Source organism: Nerophis lumbriciformis, linkage group LG38 (genome assembly GCF_033978685.3).
Source record: "Nerophis lumbriciformis linkage group LG38, RoL_Nlum_v2.1, whole genome shotgun sequence".
NCBI lineage: Eukaryota > Metazoa > Chordata > Actinopteri > Syngnathiformes > Syngnathidae > Nerophis > Nerophis lumbriciformis.
Window position 1 is genome coordinate 1,609,112 of NC_084585.2, and position 21,448 is coordinate 1,630,559.

The 21,448-nt window shown below is 38.7% G+C and overlaps 1 protein-coding gene across 1 annotated transcript in view; it reads left to right on the forward strand.

The window, feature by feature from the left end:
• Positions 1 to 16,245, forward strand: part of ptpra (protein tyrosine phosphatase receptor type A) — a 67,867-nt gene extending 51,622 nt beyond the window's left edge. Inside the window, exons 12-22 of the mRNA XM_061932166.2 lie at positions 222 to 341; positions 410 to 576; positions 640 to 775; positions 856 to 1,005; positions 1,093 to 1,186; positions 1,252 to 1,328; positions 5,374 to 5,508; positions 5,572 to 5,697; positions 7,645 to 7,796; positions 12,645 to 12,780; positions 15,883 to 16,245. Coding sequence (XP_061788150.2) covers positions 222 to 341; positions 410 to 576; positions 640 to 775; positions 856 to 1,005; positions 1,093 to 1,186; positions 1,252 to 1,328; positions 5,374 to 5,508; positions 5,572 to 5,697; positions 7,645 to 7,796; positions 12,645 to 12,780; positions 15,883 to 15,957 — 1,368 coding nt within the window. The 3' untranslated portion in view covers positions 15,958 to 16,245. The remainder of the gene's footprint in view (positions 1 to 221; positions 342 to 409; positions 577 to 639; positions 776 to 855; positions 1,006 to 1,092; positions 1,187 to 1,251; positions 1,329 to 5,373; positions 5,509 to 5,571; positions 5,698 to 7,644; positions 7,797 to 12,644; positions 12,781 to 15,882) is intronic.
• Positions 16,246 to 21,448: the final 5,203 nt, after the last annotated feature.

Here is a 21,448-nt window from a genome sequence, read left to right on the forward strand (position 1 = left end):
TGTGTACAGTACAGAGCATCAGGAAAGGCTTCACAACTCTTCACTTTGTCCCCATTTTGTTATGTGTGAGGAAAAATAATGGAATACTTTCTTATTGGCTACTGAGCATGTTCTTTCCACTTAATTATAATCAGTTTAAAAAGCTGCCACTTTATTTTTATTACAATCCCAATTTGTTGTCTAGTAAATAGTGCTTGATGAAAGATCTCTCTGTGTTTCAGTGCAAATGTGCACAGTACTGGCCGGACCAGGGCTGCTGGACATATGGAAACATCCGGGTGTCTGTAGAAGACGCCATGGTTCTTGTAGATTACACCATCCGCAAGTTTTGCATCCAACAGGTACGAGTGTCCAAAAGAAGGTGTAAGGTAAGGCTGCTAAGAAGTTGACGGTGATACTGGTGTCTCAGGTTGGGGATGTGTCGGGCAAAAAGCCTCAAAGGCTGGTCACTCAGTTCCACTTCACCAGCTGGCCAGACTTTGGTGTTCCCTTCACCCCCATTGGCATGTTGAAGTTCCTCAAGAAAGTGAAAACGTACAACCCTCAATACGCCGGGGCCATTGTGGTCCACTGCAGGTAAACAAGGTTCAGTCCATTGCTGCGCTGCACAGAGCTGATGTTTGTGTGTGTCCGTGGCAGTGCGGGGGTAGGGAGGACGGGTACCTTCATCGTGATCGACGCCATGTTAGACATGATGAATTCAGAGAGGAAAGTGGACGTGTTCGGTTTTGTCACCAGGATTAGAGCCCAGCGCTGTCAGATGGTCCAGACTGATGTAAGTGAAGTTGGTCACGGTCCTTTTATCATCGATTTCATAGAAATGAATGAAATAACATATTTATTTTCCTTCCACAGATGCAGTACGTGTTCATCTTCCAGGCCTTGTTGGAGCACTATCTTTACGGAGACACAGAGCTGGAGGTCACCTCACTGGAGTCTCACCTGGCCAAACTCTACGCCCCTGCACCTGGAGCTGGCTGCAGTGGTCTGGAGGCGGAATTCAAGGTCCGTTCATTCCTTGGCTCTCCTTTTCTGTTCATTTGCTCCAAGTCAAATGTCATTTGTGTGTCATCTCTAACCTCGTACTTCTAGAAACTGACGTCCATCAAGATCCAGAATGACAAGATGAGGACAGGCAATCTTCCGGCCAACATGAAGAAGAATAGAGTTCTGCAGATCATTCCATGTGTGTGAGGCATGATTGTGTGTGTGTGTGTGTGTGTGTGCAGTATTGACACAACATCTTTACAGACGAGTTCAACAGAGTGATCATCCCAGTGAAAAGAGGAGAAGAGAACACGGACTACGTCAATGCTTCTTTCATTGACGTGAGTGCAAAAGCTCCTTCATCTTCTCACTGTGCTTCCTTCAACCATCTGCTCGCTCCGTCTGGACGTTCATTTAACTCAATGACTTGATTTATTTGTAAGGAACTTCAGCGTTGGTTTGCAGTGCTTAGAAAAAAGACAGAATATTAGGAGCATGGTGCCTATAAAGCTTTTAGACGGCCTAATTGCAATGTGTTGAAGTAATTAAACCCTTAAAGGGGAGCTGCACTTTTCTTGCACAATCATTATGAAACACCATTTCTTGGATGCGTTCTAACTCGTAAATCATGAAATGTGCACTTATAGTGGAGGACATGGGAGGTCCTCTATTCCGCCCAAATCCCTCTAAAACATACTTGCCAACCTTGAGACCTCCGATTCCGGGAGATGGGGGGGTGGGGGGCGTGGTCGGGGGTGGGGCGGGGGGCGTGGTTGGGGGCATGGTTAAGATATATATATATATATATATATATATATATATATATATATATATATATATATAATACTTGACTTTCAGTGAATTCTAGCTATATATATATATATATATTTTTTTTTAATTTTTTTTTTATTTATTTTTTTTATTACATATATATATATATATATATATATATATATATATAAAAGAAATACTTGAATTTCAGTGTTCATTTATTTACACATATACACACACATAACACTCATCTACTTATTGTTGAGTTAAGGGTTGAATTGTCCATCCTTGTTCTATTCTCTGTCACTATTTCAGAACACACACATTATACAAATATACATTATAAAATCAATAAGAAAACGGGAGCTCTAATTTGGGAGTCTGAATTAGGATCAGAAGTTCCTATATAAACATTGCGCACTCACGTCACCTTTTTGTATTGATTACTGCAGCTGTGCACTGGATTCATTCACATATACAAACTACAACTCACAAACACTTTAGAGTTAGGCTCCACCATCAGAATGTGTACTTAAACTTATAAAGATCACATGGATATTATTCAGTGAGTTAATTCACCAAAACTAACCTGTTATACAGGAGGAAAAAGCACACAGGACGTTTCAATTGTTCACAGACTGGTTGCGCTCATCAGAATGACAAGACACTTCCGGTCTGCAGGTGATAGCATTCAATTGGGAAGAAACGCCCTACTGCCCCCTACTGACCAATGTGAATACTGATAAATGTGTAATGACAGCTCCAAAAACGAATTCAAACCACAAAATAAAATAAATAAATCAACACAAAAATGTGACACATTATGGGTGGGTCACATATGCATGTACAGTAGATGGCAGTATTGTCCTGTTTAAAAGTGTCACAACATTGCTGTTTATGGCAGACCAACTGCTTTACTGTAGACGAAAACTTGACTGCTGTTGTTGTGTGTTGTTACCGCGCTGGGAGGACGTTAATGAAACTGCCTAACAATAAACCCACATAAGAAACCAAGAACTCGCCCTCCATCATTAGCTGTTTATATTGTGGGAAAGTGGACTGTGAACAGGCTGTCAACACGTCACTCAGGTCCGCATGGAGCTGGAGGGGGCGTGGCCTCCAGCTCCGCCTGAATTTCGGGAGATTTTCGGGAGAAAATTTGTCCCGGGAGGTTTTCGGGAGAGGCGCTGAATTTCGGGAGTCTCCCGGAAAATCCGGAAGGGTTGGCAAGTATGCTCTAAAATAAACATTCCAAAGAGTGCCATCAATTCTCCATTGACATTTCGGGGCTGGAGTATTAATCAAGTACTCGCGATAATGTTATTATAAGCGCTAAAGCACACCAACTTTTTATAGCGGCGCCGTGATCAGAGCGAGCTAACAACTGTGTCAATGTCTGCGGCTGGTGAGCTGCTTTCCCGCCTCGGACCTCATGAAAGTTCATTGTAGTTCATAAATAATGGCTGTCACCTGGATAGTAGAAGAATGATGACATAAACTGACGAGTTGGTCAACTTCAGCATCCAAATTAGACTCAGAAATTGCGAGAAAGACAGAAAAAGACGATTGGTCTGCGTTTGTATGAGTCCTTCTTCATTTAAACGGGAAATTAACAAGATGTATTCAGTCGGCATCCTAATGAATAAAAATGTGCTCTTGTCTTACATAAGGATTATGAATGATAGGCAAAATTCTAAAAAAAGGGCTTTATAGGCAGAATAGAGCATATCCCATTACCTGCATTGGTGGCTGCCTCGTACTAGCAGTTTTTCAATATTGAGAATGCACAGAAAAGGGAAAGACATACAGTAAGTGTTCTTGTCCCTCATAAAGATCGTGGCTCAGAATCAAGATGCATAAAACACAAGGAATTTGACTGTGCTCTCTTTATTCAATGCAAGAAACAAAGAAAAACGCAACAACTCCGAGATAGCATGATGATTAAAAGTGATGTTACACCTTTCACCAATAATACAATAAACTAGAAATCTCCTGCACAAATGTATCTGTGCTGAGAACCTTTGGCCCAAAGTAGATAGAAGCTAAACAACTAGCAACTGGAAACCAATTAGCATACAAACCCTGTTTCCATATGAGTTGGGAAATTGTGTTAGATGTAAATATAAACGGAATACAATGATTTGCAAATCATTTTCAAGCCATATTCAGTTGAATATGCTACAAAGACAACATATTTGATGTTCAAACTCATAAACTTTTTGCAAATAATCATTAACTTTAGAATTTGATGGCAGCAACACGTGACAAAGAAGTTGGGAAAGGTGGCAATAAATACTGATAAAGTTGAGGAATGCTCATCAAACACTTATTTGGAACATCCCACAGGTGTGCAGGCTAATTGGGAACAGGTGGGTGCCATGATTGGGTATAAAAGTAGATTCCATGAAATGCTCAGTCATTCACAAACAAGGATGGGGCGAGGGTCACCACTTTGTCAACAAATGCGTGAGCAAATTGTTGAACAGTTTAAGAAAAACCTTTCTCAACCAGCTATTGCAAGGAATTTGGGGATTTCACCATCTACGGTCCGTAATATCATCAAAGGGTTCAGAGAATCTGGAGAAATCACTGCACGTAAGCAGCTAAGCCCGTGACCTTCCATCCCTCAGGCTGTACTGCATCAACAAGCAACATCAGTGTGTAAAGGATATCACCACATGGGCTCAGGAACACTTCAGAAAACCACTGTCACTAACTACAGTTGGTCGCTACATCTATAAGTGCAAGTTAAAGCTCTACTATGCAAAGCGAAAACCATTTATCAACAACACCCAAAAACACTACCGGCTTCGCTGGGCCCGAGCTCATCTAAGATGGACTCATGCAAAGTAGAAAACTGTTCTGTGGTCTGACGAGTCCACATTTCAAATTGTTTTTGGAAACTGTGGACTAAAGAGTAAAAGAACCATGGGGACTGTTCTAGGGTGAAAGTGTAAAAGGCAGCATGTGTGATGGTATGGGGGTGTATTAGTGGCCAAGACATGGGTAACTTACACATCTGTGAAGGCGCCATTAATGCTGAAAGGTACATACAGCTTTTGGAGCAACATATGTTGCCATCCAAGCAACGTTATCATGGACGCCCCTGCTTATTTCAGCAAGACAATGCCAAGCCAGGTGTTACAACAGCATGGCTTCATAGTAAAAGAGTGCGGGTACTAGACTGGCCTGCCTGTAGTCCAGACATTGAAAATGTGTGAAGGCTAAAATATGAGAAGGGAGACTGTTGAACAACTTAAGCTGTACATCAAGCAAGAATGGGAAAGAATTCCACTTCAAAAATGTGTCTCCTCAGTTCCCAAACCTTTACTGAGTGTTGTTAAAAGGAAAGGCCATGTAACACAGTGGTAAAATTGCCTTTTTTGCAATGTGTTGCTGCCATTCAATTCTAAGTTCATGATTATTTATTAGTTTCTCAGTGTGAACATGAAATATCTTGTCTTTGCAGTCTATTCAATTGAATATAAGTTGAAAAGGATTTGTTGTATTCTCTTTTTATTTACTATTTACACAACTTCACTGCTTTTGTAGATAGCTATACCACAATGTAACACTACAAAGACAACACAGAAAGAAATGCCATAATGTGTGCAGGGTTACCGTCAGAAGGACTCTTACATGGCCAGCCAGGGTCCCCTGCAGCACACCATGGAGGACTTCTGGAGGATGATCTGGGAGTGGAGGAGCTGCTCCATAGTGATGCTCACTGAGCTGGAGGAGAGAGGGCAGGTGTGCTCATCATTGCTCAGGAAAATGGCCAGGAAAATGTAAGAATGTGTTGTCCTCCTGCAGGAGAAGTGTGCTCAGTACTGGCCCAGTGATGGAGTGCTGGTGTACGGAGACATCTCCATGGAACTGAAGAGGGAGGAGGAGAGTGAAAGCTACACCGTGCGGGACCTCCTGGTCACCAACAACAGGGTACATCACTCAACTCCAATCACACTGGAAATTATTCAACCACAATTGTAAATGACATTTATTCTGAAATGTAAACAATTATAATAGTGAGCATTTGTAATATTGGCTGTATTTATTTCTATTTGATTTGATTGTGTGAACGCTCCAAAGCATCCACACATTCTTTTTTACTTCTTCTTCTTCTCCACATTTTGGCGCGCTCTACCTTCCACATTTTTCATCCAATTCAAAGCGCGGGCTATCCCTTGACAAATTCCAAAAAGTCCCAGATTTCCCAGTTTAAAATGAATTGGCCATTTTTCCAAACTTTCACCATTTCCACATTTTGTAACGTATCCATGCCGTTGCACCTTCAACACATCGCACCATCCGGAAATTCAAACGACACTTTTTCCAAGTTCAAAAAAAGTCCAGGATTTTCCACAATTCTTTTTTCTGACGACGACTCCTTCCACATTTTTCTGCGCATGTCAGCCGTTCCAACGTCAAAACATTCCTCTTAATTAGGACAAAAAACAAAGTTGTTTTTTTAACTAAAAAAATTACCAGTTTCCCCGAAATTCCAGGAATTCCCTAAAACCGTTTCTCAATTCAACATGTTACTGCCGTTTTTTCCGCACTATAAGGCGCACCAGAAAACCTCCTATTTTCTCTGACAGCTGACAGTGCACCTTATAATCCGGTGCACCTTATATATGGACCAATATTGAGCCACAACAGGTCTCACAACTCGGGGATGCATGAGTGGACAGCTCCACTCATGGACATTGGAGTGTCACTCTCAAAGGCAAAATTCAAGTATTGCTAGAAAGATAATTTTATATGGGACTTTATTGTATTATATGTGTAGTACATGTTCCAAAAAGAAAAAAGCATAAAACAGCAGCAGAATTAGAGATATTACAAGTCAAAGTGATGAAGCTTAGTGACTTGGTGTAACTAAACATGACCCTATAAGATGAAGGCAATTGCATTTTATTCATATTTGAAATGTATTCAATGTTTATAAATGAATATTTAGATATACTAAATGTAAAAAGGGAATAGATATTCAAAATAAGATCATTAAATGAAATGTAGTTTGGTTACGCCATCATGAGCGCAACACAAGCTTGTAAAAGTGTGTGTGTGTGTGTATATATATACTGTGTATGTATATGTATATATATATACATATATATATATACTGTGTATGCATGTGTATATATATATATATATATATGTGTGTGTATATATACTGTGTATACATACATATATATATATGTATATATATATATACTGTGTATATATATATATATATATATATATATATGTATATATATATACTGTGTGTATATATATATATATACTGTGTATATATATATATATATATATATATATATATATATATATGTGTATATATATACATATATATATAAATATATATATATGTATGTATATATATGTATATATATATATATATATATATATATATATATATATGTATGTGTATATATGTATGTATATATATATGTACGGTATGTATATATATATATATATATGTATGTATATATATATATATATATATATGTATATATATATATGTATATATATATGTATGTATGTGTGTGTGTATATATATATATATATATATGTGTGTGTGTGTATATATGTATATATATATATATATATATATATATACTGTGTGTGTGTGTGTGTGTGTGTGTGTATACTGTGTGTATATATATATATATATATATATTCATATATTACTCATTGTTAAAAGCGGCCCTCTGAGGACAAGCATAAGTGCCATGTGGCCCTCAATGAAAAGCAGTATGACTGTAAATGTATATGAAGTTATTTATATGAATGTTTTTGTACAGGAATCCCTAATTGCTTTTGACAACACCGCCTTTATTAAGCCAATCCTCTTTTCTCAGTCGCCTCCTTTCTTCACCCTTCCAGGAGAACAAGGCTCGAGCGGTGCGTCAGTTTCATTTCCACGGCTGGCCGGAGGTGGGCATCCCCACTGACGGTAAAGGCATGATCAATATCATCGCTGCAGTGCAGAAGCAGCAGCAGCAGTCTGGCAACCATCCAATCACAGTCCATTGCAGGTAAGACAGTCTGGCAACCATCCAATCACAGTCCATTGCAGGTAACACAGCTTCTCTTTCTCACTCACAATCGCATCCTTCCGGCTCACTTCGCTTTAGTACAGAGTCAAGCAAATGTTTACACTCGGGGGGCCACGTTGAGAGAAGAAAATGTGTCTGGGGGCCAATGTGTATGTGTGTATAAATGATATATACACATTTAGCTGTACAGTACGTGTGTTTAAATGATATATACACATTTAGCTGTACAGTACGTGTGTTTTAATGATGTATACACATTTAGCTGTACAGTATGTGTGTTTGGCTCCCTTTTTCCAGGAACACTAATACCAAAAGTGACAATGTCCAATAGAGTTGTAAACAAGTTATGACAGACCACCTCAAACAAACAGAATGGAATTTTACAGTTTTTTACTGAATGGAACACCCAAAATGTACATTGAAATAAAGAAAGTGGGAGTTACAATATTAACAATAAAAGACTGAATATTTACAACATATGAACATCTTTTACTTCTCAGAGCAGCTCCTCCGTAGACATCTTATACAACAAAAATGTAACAAACAGCAAAATATGAATGCAAAGTTTAGTAAACAGGATATACAGGTAAAATATTTTGAAAAACTTGATTTATTTCAGTAATTGCATTCAAAAGGTGTAACTTGTACATTATATTTATTCATTGCACACAGACTGATGCATTCAAATGTTTATTTCATTTAATTTTGATGATTTGAAGTGGCAACAAATGAAAATCCAAAATTCCGTGTGTCACAAAATTAGAATATTACTTAAGGCTAATACAAAAACTTTACACTAGACTTCAGGCAACGTGGATCCTGTGCCTCTCCTGTCTTCCTCCAGACTCTGGGAACTCGATTTCCAAAGGAAATGCAAAATTTGCATGGTTGGGTGATGGTTTGGGGTGCCATGTCATCTGCTGGTGTCGGTCCACTCTGTTTCCTGAGATCCAGGGTCAACGCAGCCGTCTACCAGCAAGTTTTAGAGCACTTCATGCTTCCTGCTGCTGACCTGCTCTATGGAGATGGAGATTTCAAGTTCCAACAGGACTTGGCGCCTGCACACAGCGCAAAATCTACCCGTGCCTGGTTTACGGACCATGGTATTTCTGTTCTAAATTGGCCCGCCAACTCCCTTGACCTTAGCCCCATAGAAAATCTGTGGGGTATTGTGAAAAGGAAGATGCAGAATGCCAGACCCAAAAACGCAGAAGAGTTGAAGGCCACTATCAGAGCAACCTGGGCTCTCATAACACCTGAGCAGTGCCAGAAACTCATCGACTCCATGCCAAGCCGCATTAACGCAGTAATTGAGGCAAAAGGAGCTCCAACCAAGTATTGAGTATTGTACATGCTCATATTTTTCATTTTCATACTTTTCAGTTGGCCAACATTTCTAAAAATCCCTTTTTTGTATTAGCCTTAAGTAATATTCTAATTTTGTGACACACGGAATTTTGGATTTTCATTTGTTGCCACTTCAAATCATCAAAATTAAATGAAATAAACATTTGAATGCATCAGTCTGTGTGCAATGAATAAATATAATGTACAAGTTACACCTTTTGAATGCAATTACTGAAATAAATCAAGTTTTTCAAAATATTCTAATTTACTGGCTTTTACCTGTATTATCACGTAAACATCTGCTTCCACATCTGTTTCTGGAGTTAGTTAGAGTTAAAGTTAGACTAACTTTATTGATCCACTAGGGAAATTGTTCCACACAGTAGCTCAGTTACAAAGGATGAAAAGGGTAAGGATGGAAAGGGAAACATGGAAAGGATAATGCACACAAGGGCACAAAAAGAGGGGAAAAACAAAAGGTATAAAGTAGACTAAAATGTACCATAGTAGCAATATAAAATATAACGCATATGTAGTATTTATATATTATATGTATATATATATATATATATATATATATGTATATATAATATATCTACAGACGCGTTTGGGGTTGGCTGCTCTGAAAACAAGCCCCGCCCACTCTGCTTTGTTCCTGGTCTGACCTGCTGTGATCTAGATCAGTGGTCCCGCGGCCCGATACCGGTCTGTGGATCGATTTGTACCGGGCCGCACAAGAAATTTAAAAAAATAAAAATAATAATAATCATTTTTTTTGATAGTTTTTTTTATCAAATCATCATAAAAAACACAAGATACACTTACAATTAGTGCACCAACCCAAAAAACCTCCCTCACTCATTCACACAAAAGGGTTGTTTCTTTCTGTTATTAATATTCTGCTTCCTACATTATATATCAATATATATCAATACAGTCTGCAGGGATACAGTCCGTAAGCACACATGATTATATTTCTTTATGACAAAAATTTTTTTTTTTTAAATGCTTGGAATCTGCATCATATACTAGCTACTATGTCTAATGAGTTACTATGCTCATCTAATGAGTTACTATGGTCATGTAATTAGTTACTATGGTAATGTAATTAGTTACTATGGTCACGTAATGAGTTACTATGGTAATGTAATTAGTTATTATGGTCATATAATGAGTTACTATGATAATGTAATGAATTACTATGGTCATGTAATGAGTTACTATGGTCATGTAATTAGTTACTATGGCCATGTAATTAGTTACTTTGGTCATGTAATTAGTTACTATGGTCATGTAAGTGACAGCAGGTCAGACGAGGCACCAAGCAGTGTGGGTGGGGAGTGTTTCCACAGAGTGTTTCCAGAGTGTGAAATGTGGGTGTCAGGGACAGACGTGGAAGGAGATTTTCACAACAAAGTTGTAAAGTTTAGTGATATATCACATATATCACATTGTATTTTGTTTTTTTTACCCTTCACTTTCATATTTTGCTGTGTTTGTTGCATTTTTGTTGTTTGGCTTGTTTGTAAAATATGTGTATGGAGAGGGGGTGTGATGTTCATATGTTGTCAATATTCACTGTTTTATCCTTCATAGTTAATATTGTAACATTCTTTATTTTCATGTACATTCTGGGTGTCTCATTCAGTAAAAAAATGTTTTATTCCAATCTGTTTTTTAAGGCGGTCTGTCATAACGTTTTTAGCATTCAATCAGAAATTATTGTGAGGTTTTGTGGCCCCCGAGTCAAAATAATTGCCCAGGCCTACTTTACAGTATAACACAGGGATGTCCAATCTAGTGACCTCGTGCGGCCCGCTGGCGTCTTCAATTTGGCCGACGAGACGTCATGGCTGACCCGCGGGGTGTGTCCCATTTAAATTTAAACATCTGACTTGTGTACAATGTGATAAATCAGGTCAATGACCATGAATTGTGCGTTGAGCACAGCATTAACATTTATGACCGAATCCAAACAACCTTCCCTAGTCATGGCGCAATAAAAATGCAAGCAACACAAAAAGTCAACACACATGTTCACACATAGCATGGTCGTACTTTGTGGTTATCATTAAAAAATAAATTAATTAATTAAAAAAAAGAGGTCCAGGCACCATAAAAACATTTTAATTACACCCATTTAAATTTATTACAATGCATGATGGCAAAATACTCTCCACACTTATCCATGTTTGGCACATTTTAGCAGCTTAATATTTCTGATTGGTAACAAAACTTTAAGGAGGTTGTCATAGAAGTAAATAAGGTAAGAGTCGCACTTTCACATACATATTATATTAATTATATATCCATGATATTATAATATGTATGTACACATATTACTACTCTACTAGCAGTCGGCTTTTGGCCAAATGATTTAGCCCAATGCGGTTCCCGAGTCAAATGATTTAGCCCATTGCGGTTCCCGAGTCAAATGATTTAGCCCAATGCGGTTCCTGAGTCAAATGATTTAGCCCAATGCGGCTCCCGAGTCAAATGATTTAGCCTAATGCGGCTCCCGAGTCAAATGATTTAGCCCAATGCGGCTCCCGAGTCAAATGATTTAGCCCAATGCGGCTACCGGGTCAAATGATTTAGCCCAATGCGGCTCCCGAGTCAAATGATTTAGCCTAATGCGGCTCCCGAGTCAAATGATTTAGCCCAATGCGGCTTTTGAGTCAAATGATTTAGCCCAATGTGGCTCCAGAGTCAAATTATTTAGCCCAATGCGGTTCCCGAGTCAAATGATTTAGCCCAATGCAGCTCCCGAGTCAAATGATTTAGCCCAATGCGGTTCCCGAGTCAAATAATTTAGCCCAATGCGGCTCCCGAGTCAAATGATTTAGCCTAATGCGGCTCCCGAGTCAAATGATTTAGCCCAATGCGGCTACCGGGTCAAATGATTTAGCCCAATGCGGTTCCCGAGTCAAATGATTTAGCCCAATGCAGCTCCCGAGTCAAATGATTTAGCCCAATGCGGTTCCCGAGTCAAATGATTTAGCCCAATGCGGCTCCCGAGTCAAATGATTTAGCCCAATGCGGCTACCGGGTCAAATGATTTAGCCCAATGCGGCTCCCGAGTCAAATGATTTAGCCCAATGCGGTTCCCGAGTCAAATGATTTAGCCCAATGCGGCTCCCGAGTTAAAAGGTTTGGTACAACACAAAGGGAAGATGTGGATGTTTTGTTCATATACTTGAATAGATTGAGCTACAAAGTAGCATCTTTCATGTACAAATGTACTGTCCTAGCATCAGATTGCAGGTGAATTCCCATCAGGCTGTGCTTCATCATAGATTCTTATACAAGCCAGTCATAAAAAGACTTTTCCTATTCTGGGGAACATGGCAACACCACGAGGTTCCTTCTTTAACCAGGAAGCACTTTGCATTCCTTTTGCTTCCTTGGTATGTGCTATTTATAAACCTATTTCCTGCCATGTATTGGAAAAGAAGTGAGTATTGTCCCCCATGTGTGCAGTGCCGGTGCAGGCAGGACCGGAACATTCTGTGCGTTGAGTACAGTCCTGGAGAGGGTGAAGGCAGAAGGCATCCTGGATGTTTTTCAGACAGTCAAGAGTCTGAGGTTGCAGAGACCCCACATGGTGCAGACACTGGTGAGCACCATTGACATTCCTTTCATCTCCATCTTTTTAGCTAATTGGGGTTTGATATTCTGGACACACCTTCTCCTCATTATTAATATTCTGCACACACCTTCTCCTCATTCAACTTTATTTTACATTGTAGATTGTCACCTCAAAACTATGAATGAACACATGTGGAGTTATGTACTTAACAAAAAAAGGTAAAATAACTGAAAACATGTTTTATATTCTAGTTTCTTCAAAATAGCCACTCTTTGCTCTGATTACTGCATTGCACACTCTTGGCATTCTCTCCACGAGCTTCAAGAGGTAGTCACCTGAAATGGTTTTCACTTCACAGGTGTGCTTGAAGCTCGTGGAGAGAATGCCAAGAGTGTGCAATGCAGTAATCAGAGCAAAGGGTGGCTATTTTGAAGAAACTAGAACATAAAACATGTTTTCAGTTATTTCACCTTTTTTTTGTTAAGTACATAACTCCACATGTGTTCATTCATAGTTTTGATGTGACAATCTACAATGTAAATAGTCATGAACATAAAGAATGAATGAAGAGAAGGTGTGTTCAAACTTTTGTCCTGTACTGTACATCCAGTAAATTAGAAGCTACTTTGTATTAGAAATGGCAAGAGCGGAGGATGAATGCAAGGTCCTACAAATGGAGGACAGAGGAAAAGGAGCTTATTGATTACTGTGCAAACTTTATAGTGACCAATAGGTAAGAAAAGTTGGTGTAGCAAAATATTGCAAAACAAAACGCCAAATATTATGTTGCCTAATACAAACCCCGTTTCCATATGAGTTGGGAAATTGTGTTAGATGTACAGGTAAAAGCCAGTAAATTAGAATATTTTGAAAAACTTGATTTATTTCAGTAATTGCATTCAAAAGGTGTAACTTGTACATTATATTTATTCATTGCACACAGACTGATGCATTCAAATGTTTATTTCATTTAATTTTGATGATTTGAAGTGGCAACAAATGAAAATCCAAAAGTCACAAAATTAGAATATTACTTAAGGCTAATACAAAAAAGGGATTTTTAGAAATGTTGGCCAACTGAAAAGTATGAAAATGAAAAATATGAGCATGTACAATACTCAATACTTGGTTGGAGCTCCTTTTGCCTCAATTACTGCGTTAATGCGGCGTGGCATGGAGTCGATGAGTTTCTGGCACTGCTCAGGTGTTATGAGAGCCCAGGTTGCTCTGATAGTGGCCTTCAACTCTTCTGCGTTTTTGGGTCTGGCATTCTGCATCTTCCTTTTCACAATACCCCACAGATTTTCTATGGGGCTAAGGTCAGGGGAGTTGGCGGGCCAATTTAGAACAGAAATACCATGGTCCGTAAACCAGGCACGGGTAGATTTTGCGCCAAGTCTTGTTGGAACTTGAAATCTCCATCTCCATAGAGCAGGTCAGCAGCAGGAAGCATGAAGTGCTCTAAAACTTGCTGGTAGACGGCTGCGTTGACCCTGGATCTCAGGAAACAGAGTGGACCGACACCAGCAGATGACATGGCACCCCAAACCATCACCCAACCATGCAAATTTTGCATTTCCTTTGGAAATCGAGGTCCCAGAGTCTGGAGGAAGACAGGAGAGGCACAGGATCCACGTTGCCTGAAGTCTAGTGTAAAGTTTCCACCATCAGTGATGGTTTGGGGTGCCATGTCATCTGCTGGTGTCGGTCCACTCTGTTTCCTGAGATCCAGGGTCAACGCAGCCGTCTACCAGCAAGTTTTAGAGCACTTCATGCTCTCTGTGATCACTATAGGTGTATAAATAATAATATAGTGTTAAATAAAATCAGTCCCTTGGGCACAAAACTGAAAATAATACAGCTCTCCAAAAAGTGCACTTCTGCTGCTATTGGAACATACTAACTACACACACTATGACACTAAGAACACCACAGTCATCAATCAACAATTCTTCCCCCCTTACATGAGAGCCAAGCCTGGCAATAATTGCATATTGCCTGTTCTGCCCTCACTATACGTGTTGAGCTTATACAGCTAACAAACAATCCAAAGCAGATTCATCCATTTAGGCTCTTTATTGTTGTTGATCTTGCTTTGTCTTTTCCTATCTTTACTTTTGTCTTGCACTGGACTGTTATTTTTAATTTGTGTCAAACTGAAATATGTTATTTTTATTTTTTTAAACTAAAATACACACAATGACAAATGTATAAGCTATGTGATTTAATTAACATACTGAAATGTAATACACAATATGTAAATATTAGCTTCACACAAATATACAGTACTATCATCAAACAAATACTTCTGAGTGTTGAAACTATTTTTATGGTGGAAATACACGACTGGCAGCCATTTAAGTCCTCAAAACATCCATTGAAACAGTGCACAAAAATCGTTTTTCAATAAACATCTTAGTATCAAACTTAAACACTTTCCACCTTAATATTGAGTTACATAAACAAGTTAAACAGTTTAGTTACAGACTTATCTTTTCCAAGGCTTGTAGGAGCTAACACAACTTGTCTACTTTTCAATTGTCTCGCCAACCCAGAAGTGCCCAAACTAATGACGCGTAGTATTTTCACATCGCCACAAGGTGTTAGTAAGAGTCTACAATCAAATGGGCATAACATTGCGTTCTACAGGGCATTTCCTGTGGGAAGGGATTCGTTCTCAGGGATTGGAATAAAGAACCAACTCTTTTTCTTTACTATAGTGGCCTCGATAACGGGTACCGGTTCTCAAAAAGGGATTCGAGTCCGAGGACTCGGTTCTTTTCTTATCGAACAACCGGGAGAACCGATTTCGAGCATCATCCCTAGTGAAATGTAGAGGTAAAAGATCCATGAGTAAGACAACATTAGTGAAAGGTAGAGGTAAAAGATCCATGAATAAGACAACATTAGTGAAAGGTAGAGGTAAAAGATCCATGAATAAGACAACATTAGTGAAAGGTAGAGGTAAAAGATCCATGAATAAGACAACATTAGTGAAAGGTAGAGGTAAAAGATCCATGAATAAGACAACATTAGTGAAAGGTAGAGGTAAAAGATCCATGAATAAGACAACATTAGCAGTTGCATGTCATGTCTGCATGTGGTATTGACTTGCTGTGTTTCCCACAGGAGCAGTACGAGTTCTGCTACAAAGTGGTTCAGGAGTACATCGATGCCTTTTCCGACTACGCCAATTTCAAGTAGAGACCCAGCGTCACACTAACACCACACACACACACACACACACACACACACACACACACACATGGACCAGCTGCAGACCTTTTGTTCTTTTTCTAAAAGTACTTTTATGGCAACTTGGTCTGTGGACGGGACAAAAGTGACGGCAGGAAAAGGGACGGAGGATCGAGTCCAAAGGACGGACCAGAAGGAGAAACCTTCTTGAGTATTTTGTAAGAAAGGTCTTGTTGATACTGACATACAGTACACATGCTTACTGTCTTGCATCTTATTACTTTGGTATCACACACAGTTTTCAGTTTGGCTGCGTTTCTGGGCGGCCCCTGTAAAGTATTTTATTTCTATATATATAAAATCTATATGAATATAAAACAAATGCTTCGGAGGCTTACGTAAAATATTGTTATTTTCACTTTCTAAGGACAGAGTTGAACAGCTTTTGGCTGAGCCACAGTGTAGCAACGTGAGCAGTGGTCAAGGTCACATTGATATATTTCAATATACACATGGCCAACAGCAGGGGGCAGCATCGCTCTCTCTGCCTTTAAACACATACTGGAGAGCAATGTTGTTTACACAGCAAGAAAGTGGTCCATTCAAATGAAAATGAATAGAAATACTTTTTACCCACAAGACACCAGGGTGTCCAAACTACTGCCCGCCGGCGTCTTTAGTTTGACCCACAACACGTCCCGACTTCAATAAGGAACCTGGCCTGTGGGGAGCCCACAACTTCATATGTTAAATAGCTGACAGTCTTAATTGCTGCTATTCTACCGCCATTTTGTGGACAGTGTGAGTAAATTAAGTCAATGACCATGAATTTACCTATATGACCCAATCCAAGACACCTTTGCCACTCATGGCGCAAACTGCAACCAAACACAGGAAGTCAACACACATAACAACCTGCTCACACAAACTTCATGGATATTATAGAAAAACTTTCCAAACACTGTACATAGTTTAAAAATACTCATTTAATGCCTCTACAATAAATGATAGGAAAAATGCATATATATATATATATATATATATATATATATATATATATATATATATGTATGTATGTATGTATATATGTATGTATATGTATATACAGTATATGTGTATGTATGTATATATGTATATGTGTATGTATGTATATATATATATATATATATATACGTGTGTGTGTGTGTGTGTGTGTGTGTGTGTGTGTGTGTGTGTGTGTGTGTAATGTTACTTTACATGCAGTCAGCTTTCAGCCCCCGGCCAAATGTGTATAGTTCAATGTGGCCTCCAGGTCAAAAAGTTTGGGCACAGCTGAGCTATATGGACAAAAGTATTTGAATACATTTGTGTTTCTAGTACTAATTGAGAGCCAATCAAACAATTGGGTTGAACCTCAAATGACCTCTGACCTCACGAATGTTATTTTGAATAAATGGACAAAAACAGAAAGGAAATAAAGACGTTTGTTAGGATGTCCCAATACTTTTGTCCGTATTGTATTGGCTATTAAAGAACCAAAAACACGCACAAGTCAGTATTTCCTCTAATATTCTCTTTTTTCTCTCCCAGCCTGTATTGTCACTCATCATGTTCCCACCATCAACACTGATGTGGAACATTGTCACTCATCATGTTCCCACCATCAACACTGATGTGGAACATTGTCACTCATCATGTTCCCAGTATCAACACTGATGTGGAACATTGTCACTCATCATGTTCCCACCATCAACACTGATGTGGAACATTGTCACTCATCATGTTCCCACCATCAACACTGATGTGGAACATTGTCACTCATCATGTTCCCACCATGAACACTGATGTGGAACATTGTCCTTCATCATGTTCCCACTATCAACACTGATGTGGAACATTGTCACTCATCATGTTCCCACCATCAACACTGATGTGGAACATTGTCACTCATCATGTTCCCACCATCAACACTGATGTGGAACATTGTCACTCATCATGTTCCCACCATCAACACTGATGTGGAACATTGTCACTCATCATGTTCCCACCATCAACACTGATGTGGAACATTGTCACTCATCATGTTCCCACCATCAACACTGATGTGGAACATTGTCACTCATCATGTTCCCACCATCAACACTGATGTGGAACATTGTCACTCATCATGTTCCCACCATCAACACTGATGTGGAACATTGTCACTCATCATGTTCCCACCATCAACACTGATGTGGAACATTGTCACTCATCATGTTCCCACCATCAACACTGATGTGGAACATTGTCACTCATCATGTTCCCACCATCAACACTGATGTGGAACATTGTCACTCATCATGTTCCCACCATCAACACTGATGTGGAACATTGTCCTTCATCATGTTCCCACCATCAACACTGATGTGGAACATTGTCACTCATGTTCCCACCATCAACACAGATGTGGAACATTGTCACTCATCATGTTCCCACCATGAACACTGATGTGGAACATTGTCACTCATCATGTTCCCACCATCAACACTGATGTGGAACATTGTCACTCATCATGTTCCCACCATCAACACTGATGTGGAACATTGTCACTCATCATGTTCCCACTATCAACACTGATGTGGAACATTGTCACTCATCATGTTCCCACCATCAACACTGATGTGGAACATTGTCACTCATCATGTTCCCACCATCAACACTGATGTGGAACATTGTCACTCATCATGTTCCCACCATCAACACTGATGTGGAACATTGTCACTCATCATGTTCCCACCATCAACACTGATGTGGAACATTGTCCATTTTTCTTCAAATGCTGTTTCTAACAGAAATTGGTAATGGCCTTTTTTTTTTTTACTTTTGTGTGCCATGCAGTGTTTACTCTTTTTTTCTTTTTTAATTGCTGTTTCCTTTGAGGAATACCGTATTTCCCCCACTATAAGTATATAAGCTGCACCCACCAAATTTTATAAGCAAAAAAAAATATGTTTTTCATTGATTACCTGCAGCGGACTATAAGTATATACGTGTACTTAGTGAGTAAAAGTGGATTTCCATACTTTGTTTCCAAACGGTGCCTGTCAGTCGTGTCCAATACCACTGATTTTATTTCCCATCCGATCGTGTAAAGTTCAGGCTGGTATCGATCCGATACTGATACTTGGTTGAATATACCCAGTGTGTCTGGTCAAAGTATTCAAAGTTGTGCTGCTTGTCTTCAAACGATATCAACTCAAAACAAATGATGGCATTTTTCTGTATACAGCGGCCATTTTGATATTTTGTAAATGATCCCTAAAACAGATATGTATCACATAAAAACAGACTATATTTATATTTAAAGACAAAACGTGGTGTCAGCTTTGTGTGACAGAGTGTACTATTATTAGTAGGGATGATGTTTGATGAGAAATTATCGAGTTCGAGCCCATTATTGAATCCTCTTATCGAACCTATTCCTTATCGATTCTCTTATGGAGTCCAGATAGGTTGTTGTATATGGAAAAAAAACACAATATTTGGTTTAACAAAAGCTCACTTTTATTTTATAAGAATAAAATAAAATAAATATTGACTGTTGTTACCCAAAGTATATTAAGTGGGATTTTTCAGAAAAACAAATATATACAGTATCACAAAAACAACCTGTCTCTGTGATCACTATAGGTGTATAAATAATACAAACCCCGTTTCCATATGAGTTGGGAAATTGTGTTAGATGTCAATATAATATAAAAGAGTGCGGGTACTAGACTGGCCTGCCTGTAGTCCAGACCTGTCTCCCATCGAAAATGTGTGGCGCATTATGAAGCCTAAAATAGCACAACGGAGACCCCCGGACTGTTGAACAACTTAAGCTGTACTTCAAGCAAGAATGGGAAAGAATTCCACCTGAGAAGCTTCAAAAATGTGTCTCCTCAGTTCCCAAAAGTTTACTGAGTGTTGTTAAAAGGAAAGGCCATGTAACACAGTGGTGAACATGCCCTTTCCCAACTACTTTGGCACGTGTTGCAGCCATGAAATTCTAAGTTAATTATTATTTGCAAAACAAAAATAAAGTTTATGAGTTTGAACATCAAATATGTTGTCTTTGTAGCATATTCAACTGAATATGGCTTGAAAAGGATTTGCAAATCATTGTATTCCGTTTATATTTACATCTAACACAATTTCCCAACTCATATGGAAACGGGGTTTATAATATAGTGTTAAATAAAATCAGTCCCTTGGGCACAAAACTGAAAATAATACAGCTCTCCAAAAAGTGCACTTCTGCTGCTATTGGAACATACTAACTACACACACTATGACACTAAGAACATACTAACTACACACACTATGACACTAAGAACATACTAACTACACACACTATGACACTAAGAACATACTAACTACACACACTATGACACTAAGAACATACTAACTACACACACTATGACACTAAGAACATACTAACTACACACACTATGTCACTAAGAACATACTAACTACACACACTATGACACTAAGAACATACTAACTACACACACTATGACACTAAGAACATACTAACTACACACACTATGACACTAAGAACATACTAACTACACACACTATGACACTAAGAACATACTAACTACACACACTATGACACTAAGAACATACTAACTACACACACTATGACACTAAGAACATACTAACTACACACACTATGACACTAAGAACATACTAACTACACACACTATGACACTAAGAACATACTAACTACACACACTATGACACTAAGAACATACTAACTACACACACAGGCAGACAGCTAACAAACAATCCAAGATGTCTAATAAAGTTCCAAAGCAGATTAATCCATTTAGGCTCTTTATTGTTGTTGATCTTGCTTTGTCTTTTCCTATCTTTACTTTTGTCTTGCACTGGACTGTTATTTTAGTTTTGTTTTTTTTACTGAAATACACACAATGACAAATGTATAAGCTATGTGATTTAATTAACATATTGAAATGTAATACACAATATGTAAATATTAGCTTCACACAAATATACAGTACTATCATCAAACAAATACTTCTGAGTGTTGAAACTATTTCGATGGTGGAAATACACGACTGGCAGCCATTTTAAGTCCTCAAAACATCCATTGAAACAGTGCACAAAAATCGTTTTTCAATAAACATCTTAGTATCAAACTTAACCACTTTCCACCTTAATATTGAGTTACATAAACAAGTTAAACAGTTTACTTACAGACTTATCTTTTCCAAGGCTTGTAGGAGCCAACACAACTTGTCTACTTCTCAATTGTCTCGCCAACCCGGAAGTGCCCAAACTAATGACGTGTAGTATTTTCATATCGCCACAAGGTGTCAGTAAGAGTCTACAATCAAATGGGCATAACATTGCAGTCCCACAGGGCATTTCCTGTGGGAAGGGATTTGTCCTTAGGGATTGGAATAAAGAACCAACTCTTTTTCTTGACTATAGTGGCCTCGATAACGGGAACCGGTTCTCAAAAAGGGATTCGAGT